The sequence below is a fragment of the Sceloporus undulatus genome, chromosome 4 (assembly GCF_019175285.1).
Source record: "Sceloporus undulatus isolate JIND9_A2432 ecotype Alabama chromosome 4, SceUnd_v1.1, whole genome shotgun sequence".
NCBI classification, from domain to species: domain Eukaryota; kingdom Metazoa; phylum Chordata; class Lepidosauria; order Squamata; family Phrynosomatidae; genus Sceloporus; species Sceloporus undulatus.
Window position 1 is genome coordinate 107,925,566 of NC_056525.1, and position 16,994 is coordinate 107,942,559.

The 16,994-nt window shown below is 40.3% G+C and overlaps 1 protein-coding gene across 1 annotated transcript in view; it reads left to right on the forward strand.

Annotated features, from left to right (window-relative positions):
* The window catches only part of DPYD (dihydropyrimidine dehydrogenase), a 617,920-nt gene that overhangs the window by 446,068 nt on the left and 154,858 nt on the right, over positions 1-16,994 (forward strand). The window contains exons 16-17 of the mRNA XM_042465741.1: positions 2,484-2,552; positions 12,413-12,496. Of these exons, the coding sequence (XP_042321675.1) occupies positions 2,484-2,552; positions 12,413-12,496 (153 nt within the window). The remainder of the gene's footprint in view (positions 1-2,483; positions 2,553-12,412; positions 12,497-16,994) is intronic.

Below are 16,994 nucleotides of genomic sequence, written 5' to 3' on the forward strand. Positions count from 1 at the left end.
ATCTTAAAGATGAACACATACCCACCAATTGGCCTGATTTGGCAGGGACAATCCCAGTCGAGTGTCTGTTATCCCACTTTTTCAGCTGCTTCTAAAATGTCAAAGTTTAATTCTCCCACTTTCTGTCTTTATCTTCAGGGTATGTAAATAATAATAATAATAACTTTATTACGGCCATTTGGCCAGCACTCAGGGTATGTCAGTTGCTGCAAAGGGAGTTCAAAGAGCAGAAAATCTTTTATGCTCAATTAACTCAGCAGGAGGGAGAGGAAAGGGAGGGTATATTTGCCCTTTCCAGGAGACTCAGGCAAAAGCAAAGTGCTGCAGCCTGTCTTAGCTTGTGTGTCCTTCTTTATTATTAATGATTTTTGTCATTTTGACCACACGCTGATGTTGCTTATCCAGACATGTCCCTGTTTTGATCTGTGAAATGTTGGAGGGCATGTAAGCTACTTTTTATGGCATTATTGAGGGCTGGCTCTTGCTGTGTCATATGCACTAAGCCGAGGTGATTTTTCCACATAGGTTCCCCCCCCCCAACTTGGAATAGAAGAAATAATAATAATAATAATAATAATAATAATAATAATAATAATAGAGTTTATTTATATTTCCCACCTCTCCAAAGATCAAGGTGGGATTACAACAATAAAATAATACAAGGTAATACTAATGGTACAAAATATTAATACAGTCAATAAAACACTAATATTGAATTTACTAATTCCTATTAGTACTCTAAAATCAATTTGTCAGTAGTCAGTGATCACAGTCGAGAATGGGATATTATCATCAACTTCTATATAGAATCTCATGGATAAGCCCACTGGAAGAGATCCGTTTTGAGTGCCTTCTTGAAGGTCTCTAAGGTAGTAATACAACGGATCTCTTCCAGTAGGTTATTCCATAATTTTGGGATCACTGCTGTAAACGCCCTATGGGAAGTCATCATTAACCTGGTACTATGGTGTTCCAGTAAATACTTCCCTGATGTTCTGAGAGTGTGGGGTTGATTGTGTACAGAGAGGCGTCCCTGCAAGTAACTCAGGCCCGAGCCAAGTAAGGCTTTAAAGGTAATGACCGACGCCTTGTATTGCACCCGTAAGGTAATTGGCAACCAATGAAGAGATTTTAATACTGGTGTTATATGGTCAAACCTAGATGTGCCGGTGACCAATCTGGCTGCTGCATTTTGAACCAATTGAAGAAAGGAGTTCATGAGTAGCAGGCCTTAAACCAAAGCTACTCAAAGCAAGGAAAATTCTTCACCACTTTCCACTATTTTTCAACATGTTATTTGTAATTCATTTGTAGTCTAGTTCACGGCTTTGCAAGCAGAAGACACATTTTTCATGAGACAATAAATTTGCATGCATCAAAATGTTTAGTCTCTTGTAAGCACATCACATTATATGTGCATTGCAGTATTTCCCCCCACAAATAATGTTTTAAACACCTATGATTCCTATTTGAAACGGAAATACATGTACTTTTGCTTGCAGATATTGAGCAGATAGCTGAGTGATAGCAAGTAACATAGTCTTCATAAAACCATTGTCCTTCCGTTGATCTTTGTATTTAATCTGGTTGCCCAGGTCACCATTAAATCTGACCTTTTATTCTGTTTTTATATACAGAAACTTATATATATGGGAGATGGTAGTGGAGAAGATGCAGTCAGTGAGACCAGAAGACTATGAAACCCAAGATAGCTTTTAGCCTGTCATTTTCCCTATACAGTATCATGTTCAAATAAATCAAGATATGGACAATGTGACCCATTCATGACTCTGAGATTAGTAATAATACTATTTCTAACACCTAGCAAGATGAGATTACTGCCTGTGTTTCCAAGTTGCTGCCAGTTTCCTGTGTATCACTCCCATGCTAACCTCTGCAAATTACTTATATGTGTATTTTGTCAATGGAATTTGCTTCTACCTGGGAAAATGGAGTTGTACTTTTTAAAAATAAAGGGGTAGGTCCAAAATCTGTCAACTTCCTCACCCAAGCTTCTTTGCAATAGTGCAAATTTGTAATCTCCTGATTTGAATTCCCCTGTCCCATTACACCCCCCTATCCCTATCCCCCATTACTCCAGTTACGTGTACTACAAAATAGCTGGGTTTTGTAAAACTTCAATATAAAAAAAAAATATTGACTTTGTTATGGGACACAGTTGCCTTGCAATTCATTCACATGATTTGAGATTTAGGGAATTGGCAAATCACATATCTTTCTGTTGTGCCGAGAGAGATTTACTTGTCTAGAGCCTGATGCTTCATTGTTCTTCCAATATTCTGTGTACTTTACTGCAGACTTTTTAAATATACCCAGGACTACTATACTGTTACTAAAATACTGTAGAATTGCCAGAATGAGGTACAAGCATTTGAAAGCAAACAAAAAGCAATATATTCAGCATATACAGAAATAATTATTCAGAAGTGCAACTATGTATAAAACAATGCTTCTCTTTTTAGATTGTCATCGCCAGCATCATGTGCAGCTATAATAAAGACGATTGGACTGAACTTTCAAAAATGGCCGAGGTAAATATCTAAATATGTTTTCTGTCCCTGTTTTTCACTCTCTCTCCCTATCTATCTATCTATCTATCTATCTTTTTTATTATGTTAGAGAGACTATAAAAGAAAAGGAAATCCTTATGAAAAAGTAGGGTTTAAAACATATCTATTATTGCTTGTTTGTTCCATGTTTTCATTAAAATGATAGAAATGTAAATGAAATGAATCGGTTCTGTAAAAATGGTCCCCTGGATGTTGCATTCTACCTGAAAATTCTTTAGCCTTTGAATTGCTACACTTTTTATTTGCATTTTAAGCAACCTGCATATTATGACGGATGCCCTGATAAAATTTAATTCTACCTTTGAGAACCTAACTTGATCTTACCTTGCCTTCAGGCACTCTAGTTTGACAGCACCAGAAGAAATTTTGAATATAAAACTCTTGAATATTTAAAGTATAAAATACTGATTTAATGCTGTTCTGGATCTAATATGGATCAGGGGGTGGGGTGGAAAAGGACAGCATAAAAGCCTACATGTAATTGTATGACACACACACACATACACAAAGAGAGAGAGAGAGAGAGAATGAGAGAGATTTCTTTCTGCAATACAAATATTGTTGTGCACAACTGAAAACATCTCAGTCCTGAGCTTTGTAGATTTTTTTACATTTTAATACAACCTTTAAAAATATAGCGTTTTTTTGAGCAAGAAATGTTTAATTAACACAATGAGTGGTATAACGAACACTTGTGTGTGTTTCACATACAAGGGGAGCCTTCAGTGTTGTATACTCTTACCTAGGAACAAGTGCTTAAACTCTGCAGATTCAATAGCGTCTTTGTTTTTGTTGCCTCTGTCATTGCAGGCCACAGCAGGAGCTTGCATGTTTGAATGTTTCCCTGTAAACAGGGGGTGGGGGTGGGATATTTTCATGAGACCCAAATATGAGAAGGTTTCCTCTTGATCTATTTTTGGGGGTAGAGATGTGTTTTCTCTGAACAGGGAGTATTTTTAAGAATATTATTTATTCATTATTGATGCATGTGAATACACTGATGTAATAGAAGAGTATAAATATATTAACTAATACACAAAATCATTAAAAATCTGTAGATTTCTCCATGTTGTTGTGTGCCTTCAAATAATTTCTGACTTATGGAGACCCAAATGCAAACCTATCATAGGGGTTTCTTGTCAAGATTCTTCGGGGGGGGGGGTTGCCACTGCCATCCTCTGTGGCTGAGATAGTGTGACTTGCCCAAGGTCACCCAATGGGTTTAGATGGCTGAGCTGAGATTTAAACGATAGTCTCCAGAGTCCTAGTCCAGTGCTCAGAGCACTACACCGGCTCCATGCACCATATGAAATTAGACACATTTGAGAGAAAAATATTATCCCTTGGTTTTACTGAAAACTGACCCATTTTCAATCTACTGAGTGACATAACATCAAACTGGATTCTGCACCTAAACATTTAAATCCTTAAAAAGCTGGTGCTGTTTGCTAGATTACCATAAGAACAAGAGAGTCGGAGGCACATGCCACTACCCCCACCAGTCTAAGGTCCAAATCATTCTGCAGAAACAATCCAGTTTGAGACTGCTTTAACTGCCTTAGCTCAATGTCAGGCAATTCTGGGAACTGTAGTTTTGTGAGAGATTGAGCCTTCTCTGTCAGAGGGCTCTAGTAAACTACAATTCCCAGGATTTCCTAGCACTGAGCCATGGCAGTTAAAGCAGTCTCAAACGGGATTATTTCTGCAGTGTGTTTTAGACCTAAATCTCCTGAGCCTTCATCTAGGTTATCGCCAACCTGGCATTGCTACCACTCCATTGCATCCTTTCAGGCTGACTCAGGGGTAAGTCTAGAGCTCCTAAGATTCTGAGAGTCCAGGAGCTAAGCCAGAATGCACTGGTCCAGAAAACTGGATAAATACTTTAACAGTATACTGTGACCAAATGTTCAGTACCAGGCAATATCCAGGGAGGGAAACTTAGGGTACATCTGTTCTGTAGAAATAGTGGAGTTTGACACCACTTTAAATACCATGGCTCCATTTTACGGAATCCTGGAATTTGTAGTTTGTGAGACACCAGCACTCTTTGGCAGAGAAAGTTAAGGATCTTGTAAAACAACAAATCCCAGGACTTCATAGGATGGAGCTACAGCACATCAAGTAGTATCAAACTGCATTATTTTTACAGTGTAGGTGCACCCTTAGTTAAGGAGACAAATTCATTTACCAGAATACTCTTAAAGAAGTATAAGGAAATTGGATGCCTGTGCATAGCATCTGATCTTAGGCTATATCCTAGACAGTATCCAGTACTACAGAAATCAAAACACAGTTAGAGTCTCTCTCTCTCTCTCTCTCTCTCTCTCTCTCTCTCTCTGGCTTTGCTTCACGAATGAAGATTCAGGAAGGACTCATCCCGCACTTTGTACAAGCGCGTTGGTGACTAAAAAGGCCAATCCGGAACAAACAGGTCCGGTTGCAGAAAGCACAGCGGAAAGTCTCCTTGGGTGATGTTTCCGGGTTGTGGTTCTTTCTGCGTTGTCTTTTCTCTTCGAGACTCGTTCAGCATGAGCTTTCAAAAAAGGCTGCAGCATCGTGGATAGTGCGTCTCCATGCCTCCTGATGCGAGGCCAGGGCAGACCATTGTTGGTGATCAAGTTGGCCAAACCTGAGATATTGTTTCAGGGAGTCCTTGTATCTCTTCTTTGGGGTGCCCCTCTTACGCTGACCCGTGGTGAGTTCACCATAGAATACTGTTTTTGAGAGGCGATGGTCCTTCATCCTAGAAACGTGTCCTGCCCAGCGCAGCTGCGTCCTCAATAGCATGGCCTCAATGCTGGTGATCCCTGCTTGCTCAAGGACAGCAACATTTGTCACATAGTCAGTCCAGTGTATATTTAGAATTGTGTGTAAACAGCGCTGATGAAAGCGTTCAAGGAATCGTAGGTTGGCGATAGGTGACCCATGTTTCAGATCCATAGAGGATCTATGGGTCTATGGGACAGTTAGAGTAGAATACTCTAAACAGTAATCCAGGCACAAAACTGTGTTATCAACTGTGAAGCAATAAAGTAAGCAAATTGTTCTTGTTGTTTTGTGCCTTAAACTCGTTTCTGACTTATGGCAACCCTAAGGCAAGCCTATCATGGGGTTTTCTTGTTAAGTATCTTCAGCCATCCTCTAAGGCTGAGAGAGTGTGACTTGCCCAAGGTCACTCAGTTGGTTTCCATGGCCAAACTGGGATTTGGAGCCTGGTCTCCAGAGTCCTAGTGCAATGCTCAAACCACTCCACCATGCTTGCTCTTGTTAATAAAATAGTCAATTAGCAAATTAATAAAGTGTAAAACCATTTATACCCAAATTAGCAAAAGCAAAGCAAAATGGAAGATGGTCTCAATGAATAAAAAAAGCTGAAGTCCAGAACCTTCTTGTTTTTAGTGTACATGCTAGATTTCACAGAAAGCCTTTAGAAGAGGCAAAAGCACTCCCAATTGGTGAATCTAACTATGGCTCTGGACAAACTAAAAAAAGGTATGCAGGTGCCATTCATGACAAGATTGAATCCTCTGGCAGTCTTGGAACTAGAGTTGGCTAGTAGCGCACCGGAAAATAATCTTCATGACAGCTAATACCCAAAGCAGGCATCCTGTTGAAGGGACCTTTTCACAGATGGATCAATATAATGTTGGTATTATACAACTTTTATCAAAGCAAGAGATAGGATATTTTGCAAGTTTCCGCCATACCATATTTTAACAGGTCATTACAAACCTCAGAGCCAGTGTCCTATAGTGGTTTTAGTGTGGAACTAGTATCAGACCAGGGTTTGAATCTCTGCTCTACTATGGAAATTGGCCAGGTGACCTTAGGCAAGTCACATTCTCTCAGCCTCAGAGCAAGGCAATGGCAAACCCACTCTGAAAAACATCTTGCCAAGAAAACCCTATGATGGCTTCACCTTAAAGTCGCCATAGGTGAGAAATGACTTTGAAGGCACACAAAGTGTACCATTGAAAGTTGAGCCACTGGTGTGTGTTTGTGTGTGTGTGTGTGTGTGTATTTGTCTCTGCTCTTTCTTCATCTGTTTGGTATCATTCCATTCCAGACTTTTGCTGCCTCCCCCGCATGCCATAGGACTACAAAAAGAACATTTTTAAAAATTTAAACAGCTCACTGCCAAACACTGTGACCTTCCAAGGTGCATAAGCCCTAGAGGGTATGTAGTCTAGTCTCCACAGGAGGCCAGCCCATGTAGACTAAAGGTCAACTTGTCATGGTAGTAAATAACAAAAATAATAACAGTCCCACATGCATAAGTTGTAAAGCTCAACAGGAAGGGGAGGTTTTCAGGAAAATGATGGATAGCATTTCTCATGATCAGTCTCTTTAGAGTTTCTGAACCATGGCACACAGCAGGCAAAAGTCAGCCCTGTCGCTCAGAAATAATAAAATGCAACTTTCTAATTTAGCCTCAGTAATATTGTGTGTGATTTTTAAATAAATGAGTATTGGCTTGTTCCTGCCTTGTTAAGTTAAAAGTTAGTAGGTAATATCCAGACAACCTAGGCCCTTTCTGCAGCTTATACTAAAATCAGGCTTCAATAAGGCTAGAAGTGCTACAAAACTACCCATCCAAGTCACAGTCAGATTTAATGTCGACTAATCTTCAAGTTAAGTATGTATCGGGGATAGAGTAGCCTTCCAGATGTTGTTGGGCTATAGGTCCTTGCATTTCTTACTGTAACCAATGCTTGCTAGGGCTGCTAGGCATTGTAGTCTGACAACGTCTGGAGGGGTATGATCTAGTCTCCTAGGTCAAGATATGATGATAACAGTGATCAGATGCAATAAAGAAGAGGGCTCTTACATCTTCATTGTTCTTCATTTCAAGGCTGTAGTATTATTCACTCTTGCATGCTCAGATCATCCAAAATCCTCCCTTTCCTTCTTAAAGGTACAGGAGCCTTGTCTTCTCTTGCATCAACTAATTTTGGAATATAATGAAGATATACCCCTCAGTAATTTCTGGTCTTGGGGGTGTGCTTCATTTGACCTCAATAAAATAGAGAAACCAAATTGATTCTTATGTCCTGATTCATCTACCCCCCAAAACAACAACTGTACTTAAAAATTTCTCTGCAATTTTAAGTCACACCTATTTAGAACCACATATATCATATCCTCAGGAGAGGAGTAGCCTGAAGGAGTGGATTTATAACATATTCCAAAAGTTTTAAGCCTAGACCCAAGAAACTGCTGTGGCATAAATAAGTCAAAAATCTCATGCCTGGTTTGTTGCTGCCTGAGATAAAAAGACATCCTTTAAAACCATACTTGAGCTGCTGCCTTCTAGTGAATTACCTGAGGCTTTTTAATTGAGACAAAAAAGGGAGGTGTGAAGTCTAACTTGTGCCCTTCCCTTTCTTGTGGTGTTATCAGCACCTAAGCAGAAATGCTTATTTGCCTGAACTGGACTTGTTTAAATGGTGTCTTCATTTGAAGATAATGATTTCGCTTCCAAACATCTCCTGAAGTCTGCATCATAATTCTCTAGAATTCACCAAGTTTCTCGTGCTGAGCACTGAATAAAGATCTTCAGGGCATAGCTCATTTAATCATGATAGACCCTCTATTCCTTCATAATTCATAGGGATAGGGAGACTTCTTAGATAAAATAAGACCTCTTGCCTGAACTTAATCATATCTCAGAATTAAAGCTGACCTTTATAAATCTCTGAAGAAGTCTGGTTAACTTTTATCTCTCTTTCTGCTCCTCCCATATTCTCGGTGTTCTGTACTTGAATTCAAGTTGTGAACAATTGCAAGTGCTTTCCATCCAGTTTTGCACATCATTTATATGGCTCATATGAATGAGATTCATTGTTTGTTTCATCCTGGTAGACAAGGACAAAGAAAATCAACTCCCCCCCCCCCCCCTTGTTTGTGAGCCAGCAAGAGCAGTTTGCACATTCTCAATGAGAGTGTTTACACTTCCAAGACCATTTTTGCATGAAAATTGCACACATTATTTTTTTCCCAAAAATTACATTTGCTGCTGTCTGTTTACATGGACTTTTATATGGATAGGTTGTTGACAAGTTCTTGAATAAGCCTCCTTCCTGTTTAAGTCAAAAAGATGCAAACAACTCACCCAATCCTTATATATATATATTTAAAACCATGCAACAAGACTATTGAGAGCCATGTGGTTGTTTAAGTGTTGGACTAGGACTCTGGGAGAGTAGAACTTCAATGCTTTGCTCAGTCATGAAAACTCATTGAGTAACCTTCAGCAAGTCATACTCTCTCAGACTTAGAAGACAATAGCACACCCACTCTGAACAAATGGTGGCAAGAAACCCTAATATTAGGTCACCATAAGTTGGAAACCACGTGAAGACATACAACAACAACAAACTACAGCTATCGTAGTTCAGCTACACAATCCATCCCATTTATGCAATGTTCCCATCCTTCATGCAGTTTGTGCAAAGTTATGCCATTTGTGCAAGAACTGTGGTCACAAATGCAAAAATTCTTCTAAAACCAACAGAATTTATCATGCAGACAAGGAGAAAAATGGTTTCTTATTCTCTCATGCAAAAATAATACTAGTGGGGAGATTTATATTCTGACTCTTCAGCTGAATGCATACAAAGGAAAGACAACACACTATCTGTACTAGATGTCAAGTAGGAAGGATATGGAATTTTTCACTTGCTCCATGAAACACTAAATGGAAGGCTTAGCTTGATCACATTTATTCAGAAACCAACACTGGAAACAGGCAACAGTTGACTTTTTTATTTTTATTTATTATTATTTTTTTAAGAAAAAGAAGGTTGGAAATAGTTTCAAACAAAATTCTCTTCCCATGGCATGAATACACATACTTTGTTCTCTGGCCAGAGACATTTTGGATCCCTGAACCAGTCTAATAAACTACAATTATTCACCAGTGGCAATAGTGGTATGTTGTTGTTGTGTGCCTTCAAGTCATTTCCAACTTATGGTGACCCTAAGGCAAACCGATCATGGGGTTTTCTTGACAAGTTTCTTCAGAGAAGGTTTGCCATTGTCATCCTCTGAGGCTGAGAGAGAGTGACTTGACCAAGGTCACCCAATAGGTTTTCATGGCTGAGCCAGGGTTCGAACCCTGGTCTTCAGAGTCATAGCCCAACACTCAAACCATTACACCATGCTGGCTCTCCAGCAGTGGTATAGCAACGGACAACAAACCCACTCTTTGGGGTAAGAGTGTAAACACACACATGGGTTAGAAACAGCACAGCTCACAACTTTCATTCTCCTCTGCCCATCTCTGTTTAGACAACAAGTCAAGAAGCCCCATTGCTAGGGCAGCCCCTTGCATTTCACACACACACCCAGAGAGACAAAAGAAAACACAATTGCATCTGAAGAAGTACACCAAGTCTACAAAAGCTTAGGCTACGTCTGTAGCTCAGTCTCAAAGGTGTGACAAGATCCCTTTGCATATTGATATTCCAGACTAACACAATTCTACCCACAAAGGAAGACAGATATGGAAAACCTGCATGTGCTAATTTATACGTATTCTAATTTATACATATTCATGCAAATTTGGAAATAATTACTGTGTTTACACATGGTCTGCCTATTCATGCCAAGTCCTGTTTTGTCCTCTCTATTCCTTGTAGTCTTCCTATAAGGTGTTCTCATTTTTTTTTAAAGCATCCTTTTATTCTGTTAAAGAGTGATTCTCTGCTTCTGGGGAATCTAGAGAATATGAATAAGGCATGTGGAGGTGGGAATTCCTGAAAAGAAAAATGAAAATATTTATTAGCTTGCATCTAAAATATATGCAGCTGGATGGTGTTATCAAATACAATAAAACATAAAAACATAGGAGAAAAAAAACAATCAGTAAAAAATAACAACAATAAACCAGTTCCAGTATATTTACAGCTTATGAGCCAAAGGCCTGCTGCCATAAGGTAATTGGTAGGGAGGAAAATCAACACATCCACAGGCATGTGAATGAAAAATGTCAAAAGCTTTTCCCCTGCTGGGCAAGACTGTGATTGTTTTGTTCATTTATTTATCTTATATTTTAGTACATGTAAAATTCTCTGTGCAAAATATTTTTTGTAGAAAAAAATACTGAAAATTTTAAAAAGGGTGCTAGATTCTTGTCTTGCTGAAGGGTGAAAACAATATTGTATGGGTGTGGGTATGTGTAAGTATTTATTTGATGGTGGGCCTTGACATACTGATACAACATTGCACCTGAAGGCTAACAAAATTTGTGAATATCCTTTGCAACCCTAGTCATCCAAGATGGGACTAGTTGTTCAATCTCCCCACACTCACCAGGCAATAATAGCCACCAGTAGAATAGTGTAGAAAACTCAGGGTCATCTAGCCTAGGAATTACAGGACTTTCATATTGACTGTATTAAATAGGAAGGAAGTGGACTGCCTCCGCACTGCAGCAATAATCCAGTTTGACAACATTTTGACTGCCACAGCTCAAGGTTATGGAATTCTGGGGATTTTGGTTTTGTTGAAACATTTAGCCTTCTCTATCAGAAAGCTCTGGTGCCAAAACAAACTGCAATTCCCAGAAAGTCATAGCATTAAGCCATGGCCTTTAAAGTCGGGTCAAACTGGATTAGTTCTTCAGCACAGATGTGGCCTCAGAGGAGGCTTGGGAAACACTCTGACCTCAAAGAAGTAGATTGCTACTAAACAAGCTTAAACTGGACTTGGGACCGAAACAGACAGCCCTGAAGGGGCGGCTTCATGCTGCCCCTTGGAAAACTGGGCTGGGCCATGGCAGCTGCATGCCACACCCCCAACCCAGCTTTTTTCCAGTTCAAAAAGAAGCGGCAAAATGCAACTCCTTTTTGAGCCCGCAAAAACCTGGTTTTTCTGCCACCACCTCGGCTTTGCAGTGGCGTATGAACACTGTGCCACCGGAGTGCCACAAAGCTGTCTGCTATGTGGTTGGGTGGGCTGTGTGACACAAGGTTGGGGCAGCGTCAGAGCATGCAGCATCTAAACATTGCACTCTGATGCCACCCCCAAGCTGGTGCAAAGGGGCTGTCTGTTTTGCCCCTTGATTCTAGTTTAACTACCAAAGATCTTCCTCATCCCATGCTTTGTGTAATATATCCTCCAAGTTATCTATTCTCTGCTGAACCCTAGTGTGTTTACTGAATTAAAACCAGTCTTTTTGTTTATTTTTTTTTCCTTTTTTTTTTTAACAAGAAAAGCATCATCAAATGAATGGAAAAGACTTAACAGTACGAGCAGACCACCAGCAGCACAATCTATTATGGGGGGGGGGAATAACAAAATCCCCATTGTTAGAAACTATTTGTGTACAAAAACAGCATCGCAGAGAGAATGGCTAAATATGATCTTCTAAAGAGCGAGTTTACAATATGCACAAAGTTGTTACACATGGATGTACTTAACAGTTTTACACACAGACACTTTTACTGGCTTTCTAAAATGGTACAGTCCAACATTTTACTGCTTCATTCAGCTTTCACTATCTAAAATGGCTTTAATAGAGTTTAGAGCTGATTTGAGAAGGATGAGAGTTCTTTTTTTTTAAAATGTTCCTATAAAAATCAGGCTCTTTTTTAATGTGCCCCTTTAAAGGTTGCTGTGTTTCATTTTACTTTGCTACCTTTGACTTTAAATTAGTCATGAACTGAAATAAATATTGGTGTGTGTGTGTGGTGGGAATGATATTGCATGCCTCGTGAATTATCTACACATCAGGTTGTCATTTGGGAAATTACCTTCAGTGAAGTGGTATACCGTTTGGCAGTTAATATTTGATATTTCTTTTTCTTTGTGCCACACAGGCTTCTGGAGCGGATGCCCTGGAGTTAAATTTATCTTGTCCGCATGGCATGGGAGAGAGAGGCATGGGCCTGGCCTGTGGGCAGGTAGGTCTTTGAACGGCTATCTCTTTCATGTCTCTTCGGCAATACAGCACCATTTCATTGATAGTCGTACCTCAGGGGCTACAGCACATGAAGTCAATCGCTAGCTTGGGATTCTCTGGCCTCCCCTTGTTTAAATATTTAGTGCCAGAAATGTGGGAAATGACAAGAGTCTGAGATTACACACAGCGTTTATTTTTATGGAAGACAAAATTGCATTATGCGCTTGACAGGAAGCAATATCATAACAAATAGTTGCCAAAATGCTCAGACAGAATTGTACTTTATACATTCTTAATGTTGACCAGCCTCTCTGGGGAAATGCAGTACAAGCGACTTTGAGCTCATAGGCATTTTGCAGAAGGTTAGCCACTGCAGAAGCATTTCATGGTTCTTAGAAAGTAGGGTAAGCAGCAGAGGCTGGTGGCTGCAGCATCAATGGGAGAGTCTGGTCTGTTTTTTAATCCCAACTGTAAAGGAGCTGACACAGGTGCTGAAAATGTTTTAGAGATAGAGTTCAGCACCTTGGAACAACACAAGATTTGGATTTGATTTGTCCCAGGGACAGGTGCATATACACTGTAGAAATAATGCAATTTGACATCAAATTGGTTGTCTTTAGTGATGCTGATTGTAACAACAAGGGAGTTGTATACTACCTGTAGCCAGCTGTAGTTAATAGCTTTGGGTCCTGAGGTTTCTGTGCCCTTTTCAAAGTCAGACCTATATAAAGTAGCTCAAAGTAATCCAATCAACTAAGGCCTGTGTCATTATGCCCAGGACATTTCCAGGAACAAGCGAGCTGGTACACTAGCTTCAATTGTGAAAATGAACTCCTGACCACTGCTGAAACTTTCAGGTGCATGGATGAATCCAGGAGTATGCCAAACCTAAAACCTGTATTTTCAGGGAAAGTATAACCCCAGGGGGTCCAGAACCAGCAGCAAAGCACTCCCTATATCCAGTTCCCACCAAAACAAGGAAATTTATCTCCACCCCATAACCTGGCCTGAAACCAGACTGAAATGCATCTAGATAGTCTGTCTTATGCAGCATCTCCTGGTGCTGAAAAGCCATCACACTCCAGTACCTTCCAAAAAGTAAAATATTGGAGACTCATTGATAGTTATCCAACATGGTGGGATCCGGTGAACTTTTTTTGCAGTAGATGTCTTCCAACAGCCTCCTTCATGCATGTTGGATCATCCCTTGCCATTAAGAGACAACTCCCTTTTCCCACTTGGCTGGTTACCCCCTGGAATGGGATGAGAACAAGATCTAGAATACAGGTGGTAGCTCTCAACTCTCCCAAGGATCTTGTTCATATCTTCAAATTGCACAAATAGAAAAGTATCCGTTATCACTGGACAAGCAGCGGCCTGAGTTACATCCACTGAATCTGTATCAACTATAGCATATGAGCTATTTTATCTGTAAAGTGCTGTGCAAATTCTTCACTTAGGATTGTTGAGTGGTCTGAGATATGGATACCATTGATACATCAGCCTCCTGGGCCAGATTGTCTTAACGCATTCCCTATTCCTGCAGAAGCTTAGTTGTTTAAACCTCACCAGCTAGTGATCTCTCTCATACAATGCAATTATAGAAAACCTTCCCATTCTCAGCACAGAAAATGTTGGTCAAGATACTGTATGGGGAGATGGATGAGAGGAGGGGAGTGTCTGACTATGTCCATGTAGCTGGACATACAAAAATGACATCATCTTCTGTGACATTCTTGGAGGGTTGCTGCAAGATGCTGTCCTTATGACTTTATGTCCTTATGTCTCCTGCTGTCCAGTGGCCACTAAATAGCCTTCTCAGGCAGAGAGCAGGCAACAGTTTCAAGAGAGTTGAGGTCACTGCATTATGGAGGTGGTGAATTTCTCCCTCCACTATAGTCTGAAACAGACAGGCCCAAAAGAGCAGTGCATGGCTGCACCAGCACCGATCACACTGGGGGCGCAACAACCACACATTCCCAGGGCAAATCGGAGCTGCCGCTGTAGCCCTGAACCTGGCTTCTGGAAGGAGCAAATCCTATCCACTCCTTCTTAGCCCTGTTCTTCCTGGATGACACTGCTTCTGGCCACATTTGGGGTGTGCATCATCTGATCACTTACACCTGGAACATGGCTGGAATCTGCATCATTTGACCTGTTTGTGCTGGGCCAATGACAAAAAAGTCATATGTTTATGTGTGTCAGGATACTATTTAAGGTCTAAAGTGTGCTCAGCTGCATGAGAGGCCAAATACCATTTGGTTAGGCCATTTAAAAACTTGTTATAAAATACAGATGGAAGAAGTATTTCTTTTTTATAACTAACAATTACATTTGTCAGAAATCTGCTTAGCTGAAGAAATTTGATTGTTTCGTTTTACACTGAATATCTCATTTTAGCATGTGTATTCTGGTATTTTAAATCTCCCTTTTCATGATTTTAGAGGATCACCACTTACCTCCTCCTACCGCAAAGCTGATCACCAGGGTGTGTAGCATTTTCAGGGAACATGGTGAAGAAGGGGTCAGGGAAATCTCCTTTTCCCCCATCTTGGGTGCCTGGGCCCAGTTCAGTATCCAAGCTTATTTTTCTACATTGGCACCATATTCTCTCAGGCCATTTTCCTACAGCTCATAACCTCTACTACAGCTAGAGGTACTGTGGGACAAAGGAGTTTGTTTTGTTGTTGTTGTTAACTGCCCTCACGTCACTCTTGACCCATGGCGACCCTACTGATGAGACATCTCCAAGACCCCCTGTCCTCCACTGCTCTGCCCAGCTCCTGCAAATTCATACTTGTGATCTCTTCAATAGATTTCATCCATCTAGCATGTGGCCTTCTTCTCTTTATACTTCCTTCCACCTTTCCTAGCATTAGTTTTTTCCAATGGTGCATGCCTTCTCATGATGTGCCCAAAGTATGCCAATCTAAGTTTTGTCATCTTGGCTTCAAGGGAGATTTCTAGCTTGATCTGCTCTTGGACCCATTTGTTTATATTTTGGCTGTACATGGAATCCTCAGCACTCTTTGCCAGCACCACATAGCAAATGAATGGATTTTCTTCCTATTTTCATTCTTAACTGCCCAATTCTTACATCCTTACATCCGCTTGGATTCCCTCAGATTAAGCAGAAAATTTATTATTATTATTATTATTATTATTATTATTATTATTATTATTATGAAATACAATGATTTGTATGATTCTAACTTCTGTGATGAGTTGTGTATCTTTGCATTTTAGGATCTTTTCTAGTTCCTTCATAATTGCCTACCTCATTCTTAATCTTCTTCTGATTTCTTGGCTGCAATTCCTGTTTCTATCAATATTTGATCCCAGATATGAGAAAGGAGTTAGGGCACACTATAAAGAGAATGAAGGGAGGGGAAGAAGAAAAGAAATATGGAAGCACCTTTAAGACTACTGTAACTGGTTTTTATTTTAGCCCTAGCTTTTGTGGCTATAAACCCACTTCTTTAGCTGCAGTGTTAAGGTTTCAGGTATAAAGCATATTTATACAGTTGTGGGAATGGGACAGAATGTAATAGGATGCAGAAAGATGCAAGTCATAGGCCGAAGCAGATGGTCCAGAAAGAGCGATCTTCAGCCACTCCGGCCGCAATTGTTCTGGGGCCTTGGCAATTGTTCTGGGGCCGTGACAACTGTGCAGCCCACTCCTGAAGTGGGCTGCTGCTGGGGTCCCAAACAGGCTGCTCCAGGAGTGGATTATGTCCACCCCTTTTGCCAGCAGCTTTGGGACACCTTAGGTGGCCTCAGAACAGTTTCCAGCCATTTCAGGGGCATGTATCATGTAAAATACCACACCCCCAAAGTAGCTATAAGCTTTTATTTGGCCTGTCTGCTTCGGGCCTGTGATGGTGACACTGCCAAAATCTTTCAAAACCTTTCACTCCTTTTTAATGTGTGCCACCGATGCCACCAATTATGTGAATGTGACAGCCACTACCCCACCAATTCTTCACTGCAAGACTCAAACTCAGGACTCTCTTTTATGCAGAAACCTTAACTGAATTCACAGGAGAATGGAAATCACAATAAGTGACAGCTGATATAGTTTAAATCTGTTAAATAGGCTATGCTGTGTGTGGACTTTATTTTAAAAAGAGATAGGACAACTTTGGCCTTCCAACGTTCTTGAATGGCAACTCCTAGCAGCCTTTGTCAGCATGGCCAATGATGAGAGACTGTGGGACATGATGTTCAACGATTGCTGGAGAGCCACAGATTTCCTAACCTCATATAAACAAATAAAAACTAATAAATGAACTTAGCAAAAATTGCAGGGCTAGGTGTATTACATAGGAGTCAATTTGGGCAAAGTCCTCCCCCCCCCCATTCCAAATCTATTTGTAGAAGAGCTAGGAGTGGAGAAGGTTTGAGCGGACGAGTGATGTGAGTTTTTCACTTGGAAGCAGGGAATTTAATCTAAGTTGTACTAAGCCTTTGCAATGTGCTGGGTTTTGAATTCAAATAAA